The 13,026-nt window shown below is 39.6% G+C and overlaps 1 protein-coding gene and 1 long non-coding RNA gene across 2 annotated transcripts; one reads left to right on the top strand and one right to left on the bottom strand.

The window, feature by feature from the left end:
- Positions 1-819: 819 nt before the first annotated feature.
- Positions 820-1,876, top strand: LOC141653864 (uncharacterized). The gene is made up of 2 exons (XM_074461732.1): positions 820-1,347; positions 1,460-1,876. The coding sequence occupies exons 1-2, from the start codon at positions 820-822 to the stop codon at positions 1,874-1,876; spliced, it is 945 nt and encodes a 314-aa protein (XP_074317833.1).
- Positions 1,877-2,998: 1,122 nt separating this feature from the next.
- On the bottom strand, positions 2,999-3,865 carry LOC141652175 (uncharacterized). The gene is made up of 2 exons (XR_012547007.1): positions 3,412-3,865; positions 2,999-3,311 (listed from the first exon to the last, which is right to left on the bottom strand). It is a non-coding gene; the product is annotated as an uncharacterized LOC141652175 (long non-coding RNA).
- Positions 3,866-13,026: the final 9,161 nt, after the last annotated feature.

Genomic DNA, 13,026 nt, shown 5'->3' with positions numbered 1-13,026 from the left:
TTTTCTAAATATGAGGAAGAGTCTGATTTAGCTTGCCTTAATGCTAATGATGACTATGAGTGGGAAGATTTAAGTGAGGGAGAAGACCCTGGTTATAACCCAGATGAGGATAGTGTAACTGATGATGATGAGGCTAGTGAAGTGGAGTTAGTAGCTGAAGATGACAGTGGTGGTCAGGATTTGAATGAAGTGGAAGAGAATTTTATTGAGGAGCAATTTGAGTCAGGTGACAATTCTGAGGATGAGGAGTCAAAAGAAGCAAGAAAAAAGGTGAAAGAGTGGAACTTCAAAGCTATTGCCATTGCTAAAAAGCGATTCAAGTACAAGTGAATCAAAATCGCTGTTGCTGGGCAAGAAAATGAGAAAGCAAAATCGATGTTGGTGATGAGAAAGATGGTAATCTGAGTGATTATGACAACAGTGGAGATGAGATTCATACCCCAGGTGAGAGTGATGATGAATCGTGCTGGAAGAGGAAAAAATTAACGATGCCGAGTAGTGAATGAGAGGACCGATTTTGCCAAGTTGAAGTGGTGTGTGGGGATCGATTCCCAACTAGAGAAGTATTTAGGACCGTGTGTAACCAGGTATGCAATTGCACAAGGTAGAAACCTTACATTTGTGGTGAGTGATAAGAGTAGGGGTAAAAGACTTGGGGTTAAGTGTAAACAAGGTTGTCCATTCAAATTGTATGGTAGGCGGGATAACGATTTAGCTTGTTTTTTGGTCAAAATCTGTTAAAGGTTCTCATAATCGTCAAAGAACCATGGAGAGCAACATGACAATTGAAGTCAAGTTGGGTTGCAAAGCGAGTTTTGGATGTGTTTAAAGCAAGGCCACACCGGCCGCCAAAGTGATATAATAGAGACTGTCAGAAGGGCATACAAGGTGATAATTAAGAAGGATTTTGCATACAAGGTGAAATATACTGCCCATAAGCTTTTACATGGTTCTATGAGGGACCATTACAGCAAGCTAGGTAGTTACTTGAAGCATCTTGAACAAGAGTATCCTGGTTCTACATTTACTTTGACAACAAACCCCAATGTGGCTAGTTCAGTTCCAGTCTTTCAAAGGCTATTTATTTGCTTTGATGCATTGAAGCAAGGGTGGATTGAAGGTTGTAGAAAGCTTCTATGTGTGGATGCATGCTTTCTGAAAACATTCTTAGGGGGGCAACTGATTAGTGCAATTGGTAGAGATGGTAATGATCAAATGTATCCTTTGGCTTGGGGAGTTGTTGAAGGAGAAAACAATGAATCTTATGAATGGTTTTTCAAGGAACTTAAGAAGGCAACTGGAGAGGAAGATGGTCATGGTTGGACCATCATATCAGATGAACATCAGGTTAATCTTACTTCATTTAAAGCTTAATTTTAGTTCATTCAAACTTCATATTAGTTCATTTCAGCTTAATATTAGGTCATTCACTTAACATTTTAATCCATCAATTATGTAGAGCATTGTCTCCATGGTCAAGAAAGAGTTCCCAAGAGCAGAGCATAGAAGGTGTGCCAGGCATATCTTTGCTAATTGGCATAAGTCTTACAAGGGAGAGGAGATGAAGATGTTATTTTGGAACTGTGCTAAGGCATACAGTAAAGCAGACTTTGATGCAGCAGTAAATGATATGAGGGAGGTAGACCCAAGGGCAGCAACTGCATTCCTTGCTTGTAATCCTACCCTATTCTGTAGGGCCTTCATTGACACAAGGACAACAAATAATGTCATTGTCAATAATATGGCAGAAACCTTCAATGCATATATCATTAATGCTAGGTCAAAGCATTTGATATATATGCTTGAAGAAATTAGGACAATGATGATGCAGAGATTGGTTGCCAAAAAGAAGGTGATGGAGGAGTCAACGACATAATATGCCCTAATATTCAAGCTATTCTAGAAAAGGAGAAAGAAAAGGTGCATCTTTGCACCCCATTGCCATCCAACCCTGGTTTTTATCAAGTTGTAGATGGGTTAGATGAAGTCAAGGTTGATCTGGAAGCTAGGAGTTGTACTTGCGAAAAAAATGGGATGTTCTTCGGCATTCCATGCTCACATGCAAGAGTTGCCATATTTGATATGCATGCATATCTTTGTCAAGACTATGTACATCCAATGTACAAAAGAGATGCATATCTTAGGGCTTATAACAGGTCAATAGCACCCTGTGCAGGAGAAAGACATTGGCCCAAAGTGGATCAACCCATGATTCCTCCCCCCATCAAGATTGGACCTGGTAGACCAAGAAAGAAGAGAAGAAGGGATCCACATGAGGATCCCAAGAGGAGTGGAAAGTTGACCAAGCATGGGGTGGAAATGACATGTTCTCTTTGTAAGTCAAAGGAACACAATAAGAGGAAGTGTCCACAAAAGGACAGAGTTCAAGGACCACCACCACCAAAAAGAGGAAGAGGTAGACCTAGGATTGTTAATGTGGATAACATGGAAACCATTGCCTCAAGCTCTCAAGTTCATCATGATGCAACTGCCCAACCAACAAGGACAGGACGGGGTGGAAGGACCATAAGAAGAGGAACCAGGGGTGCAATGACAGGAGGAACCAGAGGAGGAAACAGAGGTGGTAGAAGAGGAGGGAGGGGTGGAAGGGTAAGTATCAATTTAGCTTCAGTTTTAGTTAAGTTTGTACACTGTCTGTTGTATCAGTTTATTCACTCAAGCATCAGTTTATTCACTCAAGCATCTGCGTCATTACTTACAGGTACCTCAGGGCATGGGCGTGCTCTTTGATGATCAAGGAAATGCATTCACAAATGAGCCAGGGAGTACTAGTGGTCCAAGAAACATTTTATCATGGTTTAACAGCCAACCTAGCACCCAAGCTTCAACAAGTGCACAGCCAAATTAGGAGAATCCGGTCTTTGAATGTATTTTGAACCAAACAATGATCAATGTCTTTTTATGTATTTTGAACAATGTTAACTGTCAATGTAATGGAACCAACATGAAGATTTTATGATATCAATGTACTGGGAAGTTTTTGCAACATGAAGCATTTATAAATGAAGCATTTGGTTCATTACAATACATGAATTGTCATTACAAGGTTCATTGCTTCATACAAGACTCTTTAAAATCAAACAAACAGCAAAAAATAGCCAAGAGTAAACTAAAAAATTCATTGCTATTTTCTCTCCTCTAGAATGTCTCCTTACTTCATGTCTTAATTCCACCAACTCTTCCTTCAATTTTTGATTTTTCATCTTCAATTTTGAGATCTTCTCTTCAAAATACTTCTTGTCCAACACAGCAACCTCTTCTTCAAACTCAAAAAATCGACATGAATTATGCTACAACACACACCAATTACAAAAAATTTCAGAAAATGCAATTGAATTTTAAGCCATTGAAATTTAAGAATCGTTTTTTTGGCAATTGAAATTTACTTACTGGCCACAAGGAACATCCGTAAAACTTTTTTCCCGCATTTACACCATTCTTCACGCACTTCAAAATCGCAGGTAATTGATGATGGCATAAAATCGCTTTTTTGGCATTTGTACAGGAGGAAGTTGAAGATGATGAAGAAAACATCATAAAAGAGGATAGGAAATATAGTAGCAGCAGTGAAAGGAGGAAGGAATAAAAGAGGAAGAAAGAGAGAGAAGATTTATGGGAAGGTAAGAAAATGGAGGTTGGGCAGTGAAAGGATGAAGGAGGAGGGGGGTATTAAAGAGAAATAAGAGGTAACCTACAAATTAATTAAAGATACCGGTGACAATAGGTGAACAAAATGGTGATAGCAATTAAGGTTAAATGATAGGTTAGTTTGGATTTTTATGGGTTTTTGTCTAATTTGGGTTAATATAAGCAGACCCGTAATAGTTGGGATTATTGTCATCAATTAACCCTATTTTAAATTACTTAAATTAGAGTATTTCCTTTGATTTATACGAGTAACGTTTGTTGATACCACCAAGCCTTTCCTAGATCTAATTGTTTTGCGTCTTCCAATTTTTTAACAAAGATGAGAAAGGGAGGGACGTGGGGTATTTGCCTTTTGATGTGGTGATGACTTTGTATAGCATGCTTTTGATCTTAATTATATCGACATCTACCTTTTTTTTCTTTTCTTTAGGAAATTATCACATTTTTAAGCACATAAAGTTCATGGAAACATAATATTCTCGGATTCCCCGTGTTGTCGACTTGCCGGGTCCATTGCAGATTTGCGTTGTTTACATAATACTCCACATAGTTAGAACTTAGAATAATGGACTTAGAAGTGCGCTTACCATGGGCCGCTTGTTACAAGAAGGTGAAAAGGCCGACTCCAAAATTGGCCCATATGAAAGAGAACGTCAAGAATGATATGTGAAATTGTCCAACAGTTCACAGATATACAAATCTAATCTAACCTATCTATTACTCCCTCCAATTCACTGGTCCCTCCGTCCCGGTCAATTGTTGTCCCTTAATTTTGGCACAAAGACCAAGAAAAGAGGAGAAGATCAATAACTAAATGACAAGTGGAACAAATTGAATTAGAATGATCAAATTACTCATCAAATTCATTCTTAAAATAGAAAGGACAACAAATGACTAAGACACCCCAAAATGGAAAAGGACAACAAATGACCGGGACAAATGGAGTATATTATTCCATATTTCTTTATTCGGTTATTCATGTTTTTTTTCCCTATTTCTTTATTTGAACATAAATTATATCTAAATGTCTATGCTTCCCTACCTACCCTGCACCATCACCATGCCACTACCAACCTCACACCGCTACCGATCTTAAGCACCATTATCGCGCACCATCACACATATGACCTTCTACGATAACCACGCACTACCACTCTCTCTCCTCCGGTCCTCCCCTATCTCCCGCATCGCCCTTAGCTAGTCTCACGGTAACACTCTCTGAGTCTCCCTCTTCAACCGCCGCGATGTTGGAGAAGTTGTTCAAGTGCGCCTTGGTGGCGGCGGCAATGACAGTGTCGCTGATGATGATGTTGGGGCTGGTGTCCTTAACAGTTAGTGCAAGGACTTACAAATCTCTAAAAGGATCAAAGGGTATACTTTTGTATTATTATCAGTTGGTCCACGTTTATCAATAACGGTTGGCTTGCTAGATAAGTTTGACGTTATTGTCATACAGATGGCGGTGATCAACTGGTCCCTAAAAGTCACACCTATAGGATACGTTTGAGAGATGTGACGGTATGAAAATACAATCATGTTGATGCCTAATATGACTAACCGATTAGTCGAGTTATTGACTAGTAATTAGTCAAACGCGATGTTGAGATAATTATTTAATACGGATTAAATAAAAATGGCTAAGGCGAATTAAGCGAAGACCGTAAATTAAATATAAACGATTTATATTTAAGTAATGTATATTGAATTTATTTAATTATACAATATTGTCTTTGTCGGACATGTATTAATATATCGACTGAGTCATGTCACTAGTTGATACGTTAATAACCGATAACCAATGACGATTTATAATTGAAAACCCGTCATATACATTTTAGTAATTTCGAGCTGAACTACGAGTTAGAATAAGGAGGAAGTGAAAGCCCACTCCCTCCCCTTGGGCTCTCGGTTTGGCCGAACAAGACAAAAGGAGAGAGCCTCTCTCCTTTTGACCAAAACATAATCATTTGCACACAAACTAGGGTTTTGGAGAAGAATTCTCTCTGAAACCTAGATCTCTCATCAGAAAACTCACATAAACTCTCTCAATATTGCAAGTCAATTAGAGAGCACTTTCTAGCACAAGGGGCATAGTCTCAGACGGTCTTGGGTGCAACGATTAGGAGGAAATCTACTTTGATTTCTGTTCATTACGCCGCATTTCAAAGGACCCGAGGTTGATTCTTGTTCCTTATCGTTTCTCTATTGTATTTATGTTTTATGACGATAATCGCATGTTAAATTTACGTTATAGTCCTAAATTTAAAGTGACTTATACGGATATTACCCTACAAGTGGTATCAGAGCGAGGCCACGTAAATTTTTCATTGTGTTTTTCATAAATCGATTTGAAACGATCTTGTTTTTTGCATTAAAAAACGTCATAGTAATTTTTACACGGCTGATTTTTTTGTGCATTGAAAACCGTGCCATGTATACACGCACGGTTTTTTCGATTTTGTAAACCGTGACATGCTTGTTCATGTCTGATCTTGTTTTCGATTTGTTCTTTTGCATATTGTTATTTTATACGGAGATTATAGCAATATGTTAAGTTTTGACAATTGTAGAATTGTTTTGATGCGGTTTTGATCAAAATTGAAATTGTTTTGTTATATCAAATCGTTTTCACGAGGTTTTACTGATTTTCAGCCATGTTTGCATTCGATCGAGCGTATTTCTACTCGATCGAGTGCTATTCTGACTTGTTTTTACTCGATCGAGTAATCGCCGCACTCGATCGACCTTTTTAAAACCCCATCCCGTTCGATCGAGAAGTCCTCAAACTCGATCGAACAGCTTTGCTAATAAAAGTTCTCGATCGACCTCCGGTTTTGTCGATCGAGCACTTCTGTTTGGCATTCCTCTCGATCGACTAGCGATTCGATCGATCGAGCACATTTGTTCTTCGATCGAGGACTTTAGTGTCTCGATCGAGGAATTTTTATCTGCGGCGTGTAAAATTTATTTTTTTTGTTTTAAATTTTATTTTTTGGCCATAAAATGTACTTTATACGGATATTGTACACTCGCTATGATTGTGAAACGGTTCACACACGTACCTTTGAGTTATTTTAAAGCGAATTTAAAGTAACGGTTTGTAATAGATTAAAATAAACTGATAGAAGCGGTTTTATCACATAAATTTTAATCGTTAAAAGGTGGTTTGGATAAATTTAACATAATTACGGAATTATGTCACGAATAAATTTGTTTTAGTTGATGCATTTTATTTATCGTTATTGTTGAATGCCTTGAATGCTTTTATTACGTATTTATTTATTTTACAAACGGTTGTAACTTAGGGTGGCCTTAGTAGAACGTGTTACCGTAATGATGGAACACGGTCTTGGTTGTATTTTGAGATCTCGTATCTCCGTTTTGGATTTTTCACTTGTAATTACAGTTTTTGTATTTAGAATGTAAATAGGTTTATATTTGTAAATTTTAAATTGTAATTTTTGAGAAGACCAAAGATGGAGACCGGATGCTCACTCCCACTGCATGGAAAAGATGGAACATCAAGACAAGCTTTTCGGGTCCAACGGTGGATTCCAAAGTTGTATTATGTTCTTTTTACTAGGATAGGCCACACTAGGAATTTTATTTACGTATTGCATTCTTTTATTTATTTTTCGTAATGATAATTTGCATCATATTCCGCCTAAAACCAAACCACCTAATTATTGCATGAAAACTGACTCATATAGAGGTCATGCGTTAGTTTTCTATGACATTCTTATGTCACACGATCATTTTAAGCCATCACCTAAGTTAATTCATTCACGTAATGCTAGTTATTCGTTCACTTAAAATGAATTAAAACTAAGTTGATGGGATCTTCCTCGTATAACCAAAAATTGAGAATAGTCTTTATAGGTCAAACTCCAATGAATCTCTTCTTCGTCGGTAGGCATAATATGACCCCTTCTACGTCGGGTAAGTTGGAACTGATTGACCTATTTTATCTCAACACTATGGTCACTCGTACGATCCTGTGATTATGGTGGACTATAGATAGGATTTACGGAAATCTATCGACCAAGAGTTCTTACGGAAGAACTAGCTAAACAGTTGGCTTATCAATTTACGGAAATTGAGTCTTGGGATCACTTGTATTATTCTTGAGGGAGATCAATTATGCAAGTGCTATGAGTCTACACGTTAAAATGAATTTTAAATAGACTTAAATCACCTCGATGAGTTGCTTATTTCGTTTTTGTTTTTCTTCCTTTTTCAGTGTAGAACACGAACATTTAAATTGCTAATAACAAAATGGCTGGTCCTACTAACGACCCAATGCCAAGTGTCACATTGGACCGTGAGTCCTGGCTTCGGATCTTCATGGATCGATGAATCGCCTACTCGATCGAAAAATGATGGATCTAACTTCGCGGACTGGGAGGCGGCATTACGGAATGCTGCCATTGCTGATGGGAAGCTCAAATATCTGACTGAGACTATCCCACCAAACCCAGGCCCCACGGCTGGAATTAACGAGATCGACAAGTATAACGATTTCGCCATGGAAGCGGGTGCGGTAAAGAACGTACTCATTTTTGCAATGGAACCCAATTTGCAGAAACGCTTCATAGCCCAAGGTGCAAACAAGATTTTCACCACGCTCACTAAGGAATTCTCGAAAGCACCGAGAATCGTGACCTATGAGCTTACCAGTCGCTTCTTTGAGGCGAGATTCCAGAAGGGCCAGCCGGTTAGCCCACACATTCTCAGCATGATTGAGAATGTCGAAAAACTGGAGACACTTGATTGTAAGATCAGTGAGAACTTCGTGATTGACCGCATGCTTCATTCACTCCACGATGGTTTTGCGCTCTTCAGAGCCAATTACTATATGAATGATTTGAAGAAAAGTCCTCATGCACTACACTCCCTTCTTGTACAGACCGAGAAGGACATGAAGTTTAGTGGGAGCATGAAACAGGATGTTCTCATTGTGTCAAACAAGGGCAAGGGTAAGGGCAAAGTTCAGCCAGACCTAGCAGTAGGTAAGCCGAAGTTTAAGAAGTCGGGATCAGGTAAGAGTGGACCTGGTGAGTCAAGCACCTCATCAGGCACGACAAAGAGCAAGAACGATAACATGGAATGCCATCATTGCCACAAGACTGGGCATTGGAGGCGTACATGTCCTGTTTACCATGAGGACATAAAAGCAGGTCGCGTTAAACCTGTTGGTATGTCTTCATCCTTTTCTACTTTTATTCATATGATTGAGATTAACCACGCAAGTTACGGAACTTGGGTACTAGATACTGGTTGTGGTTCTCATCTGTGTAATCATGTGCAGGGGCTCCGGAACATCGAACCCCTCGTAAAGGGTGAGGTGGACTCGCGTATCGGAATGGAGCACGATTGGTCTGCCGCCGTCTCGAGGGGAACATACGTGATCCAGCTTCCTAGCGGATTTGAGTTATTTTTATATAACTGCTATTATGTACCCAGTCTTTCTAAAACATTATTTCAGTTTCTGCACTTGACAAACTTGGCTTCTCATTTATAATAGAGAATAATAATTGCATTTTCTCATTACACGATATGATTTTTGGCAAGGCGGTCTCCATGAATGGAACTTATGTTTTAGATCAGACCACCGAAATATTACACGTAATGAATAAGAAGTTAAAGGTTGGTGACAAAGATCAAACGTATCTATGGCACTGCCGTATGGGACACATTAATGAGAAACGCGTTAAACAGCTCATACAGAATGGAGCTATCTCGGCCTTTGATTTTCAATCATTTGGCACGTGTGAATCATGTCTCATCGGTAAGATGACTCGGATTTCCTTCAAAGGTGTTGGAATGCGCGCTGCTGACCTATTAGGACTCATACATACGGATGTGTGTGGACCTATGTCAATCACCGCACGAGAAGGCTATAGGTATTTCATCACTTTCACGGACGATTTAAGTAGATATGGTTATGTCTACTTAATGAAGCATAAAAGTGAATCCTTTGAGAAATTCAAAGAATACCAGAATAGGGTACATAACCTACTGGGTAGAAAGATTAAAACACTACGTTCATATCGTGGTGGCGAGTATCTTTCTCACGAGTTTGATCAACACCTTAAAGACTGTGGGATTGCCTTACGCTTAACTCCACCGAACACCTCGGTTGAATGGTGTGTCCGAACAGAGAAATCGAACTCTACTTGATATGGTTCGATCCATGATGAGTCACACGGTATCACCCGATTCATTATGGGGTTATGCTCTTCTGTCACCGCTCTAATAGTTAACCGAAGTCCGTCTAAAGTCAAGTGACAAGACTCCATATGAACTATGGAAGGGAACGATCCCTAACTTGTCCTTTATACGGGTTTGGGGCTGCGAGGCTTATGTCAAGTGGAGACACGAGGATAAGCTCGGCCCGCGATCGGTCAAGACATACTTTATAGGTTATCCTAAAGGAACACTTGGTCATTACTTCTATTCGCCAACCGAACAACGTGTTTTTGTTGCGGCTAGTGCGACATTCTTAGAGAAGGAATTTCTCGATAATGCAAAGAGTGATAGAACCTTCGACCTGTCGGAGATTCCAGAACCAAATACCGAGCAACCATTGGGGAACCAGTTCCTTCAATCCCGGCTGCGGTTAATATTCCTGAGGAACCTAGGAGGTCGGGTAGAGTCTCTATTCCTCCGGATAGATACATTGGTATGGTCGAGGAACATGACATAGATGACATTCTACTCTTAACGAGTAGTGAACCCGCAACCTATAAAGATGCCATGACTAGTTACGACTCAAAGCTATGGCTTGAGGCCATGAAATCCGAGGTGGACTCCATTTATGGACTTAAGCAAGCTTCTAGGAGTTGGAATCATCGTTTCGACCAAGTGATAAAAGACAATGGATTTACTCGACCAGTCGAGGAACCATGTCTATATATCAAGTCGAGTGGGAGCAAGATTGTCTTCCTAATATTGTATGTTGACAACATACTCCTGTTTGGGAATGACATACCTCTCTTAACTTCGGTAAAAGTATGGTTGAAGAACCATTTCCAGATGAAAGATCTGGGTGAGGCACAAAGAATTTTGGACATCCGTATCTATCGAAATAGATCACGTCGGATGTTATCTCTCAGTCAGGAGTCTTACATAGACAAGATTCTAGAGAGATTCAGCATGACTAACTCCAAAAAGGGGTTTTCTTCCCATGGCTCCAGGGGTGCATTTGAGCAAGTCTCAGGCACCAGAGACACCGGAAGAGAAAGAGCGCATGACACGGATTCCTTATGCCTCGGCTATAGGATCAATCATGTATGCCATGATATGCACACGTCCGGACGTGGCATATACATTGAGTATGACAAGTCAATTCCAACAAAGATCCAGGTGAATCACATTGGATGACCACAAGAACATTCTTAAGTACCTACGGAGGACTAAAGATAGGGCATTGACTCATGGAGGCGAACAAAAGCTATGCGCAACCTAACTGCAGATGCTAGCTTCCAAACGGATCGAGATGACTCGAAATCTCGATGGATTCGTTTTTACTCTTAATGGCGCTACGATCACCGGAAGAGTTCCAAACAAAGTGTTACAAAGAGATTCTACGACTGAGTCCGAGTACTATGTCGCGTCTAGACATGTACAACGGAAAGCTCATCTAATCCGAGATTACGTGGAGCAAAAGGAAGTAGTGATAGAAAAGATTGCAACACATGATAATATAGCAGATCATCTCACTAAACCATTACGACAAGATAAGCATGAAGGGCATGTTAATTCCATGGGAATTAAACGTGTTCCTGAGTTGTAGTACTCTTTTATGGATTAGATTCATTTTCTTGTGTACTCTATACGACATCATCGTTTTGATATTTATATATTTTGTTTTTCATGTGGAATTGTACGACAATTTTGAACACCACAAAGTGAACTGAACAAACATTATAATTTTAGTCCTTAATTGCCCACATGAGCTGATAACTCTGGCAATTATTTTGTGACGTTGGTTGATGGTGGGTTCAACGAGCCATAAGTCAACCGGTTGACTGACCAATCACAGAGGCGAGTTATACGGATATCTCGTAGGACACAATTGTGACATCGACGTGGAGTCCTAAATGTTTTATAACATTCGGTGCCAGGTCGTGGATAGGACCTCCATGGTGATCCTAAGAGTCGATTCTTTTGACTATCGATTGTCTCTTGAGACTACTGGCAGATTTTGGGTGACTTTGGTTTCTTTCTCACGGTCATCCGTAACAGGGGGCCAAGTAGATTTTTTCTGGGTCATTTCATGCCGTGCTTAGATCGGAAGGAGTCGAGTTGAAGGAAATATTCAGCCTTTATCGTGTACTCGATATTTCTCGGGGCCACTCGAGGAGTCAGAATCGAAATGCATGGCCATGCTCGGATACGGATTCGTTTTATCAGTTAAGTTACTCTCTAGTCGGGGAAACCACTCTTGATACAGATCGATTGTAAAATACGACCTTTGCGGATCCGGATCTGCAAATTGTTTTACATTGAGTGGGAGAAATTTTAAATGAATATGAGAATCGGTTATCGCACATACACTTGTACGGACAAGTGGGAGTTTGTTGGGCCGTGTCCTCCAGCTTAGTGCGGATAACGTCATTGCACATACACTTGTACGGACAAGTGGGAGCTTGTTGGGGCTGGTGTCCTTAACAGTTAGTGCAAGGACTTACAAATCTCTAAAAGGATCAAAGGGTATACTTTTGTATTATTATCAGTTGGTCCACGTTTATCAATAACGGTTGGCTTGCTAGATAAGTTTGACGTTATTGTCATACAGATGGCGGTGATCAACTGGTCCCTAAAAGTCACACCTATAGGATACGTTTGAGAGATGTGACGGTATGAAAATACATCATGTTGATGCCTAATATGACTAACCGATTAGTCGAGAGTTATTGACTAGTAATTAGTCAAACGCGATGTTGAGATAATTATTTAATACGGATTAAATAAAAATGGCTAAGGCGAATTAAGCAGTTAATTCGTAAATTAAATATAAACGATTTATATTTAATTAATGTATATTGAATTTATTTAATTATACAATATTGTCTTTGTCGGACATGTATTAATATATCGACTGAGTCATGTCACTAGTTGATACGTTAATAACCGATAACCAATGACGATTTATAATTGAAAACCCGTCATATACATTTTAGTAATTTCGAGCTGAACTACGAGTTAGAATAAGGAGGAAGTGAAAGCCCACTCCCTCCCCTTGGGCTCTCGGTTTGGCCGAACAAGACAAAAGGAGAGAGCCTCTCTCCTTTTGACCAAAACATAATCATTTGCACACAAACTAGGGTTTTGGAGAAGAATTCTCTCTGAAAC

This window comes from Silene latifolia, chromosome 4 (assembly GCF_048544455.1).
Source record: "Silene latifolia isolate original U9 population chromosome 4, ASM4854445v1, whole genome shotgun sequence".
NCBI lineage: Eukaryota > Viridiplantae > Streptophyta > Magnoliopsida > Caryophyllales > Caryophyllaceae > Silene > Silene latifolia.
The sequence above is the reverse complement of the archived record's forward strand: the minus strand, read 5'-3'. Positions and strand labels throughout refer to the sequence as shown.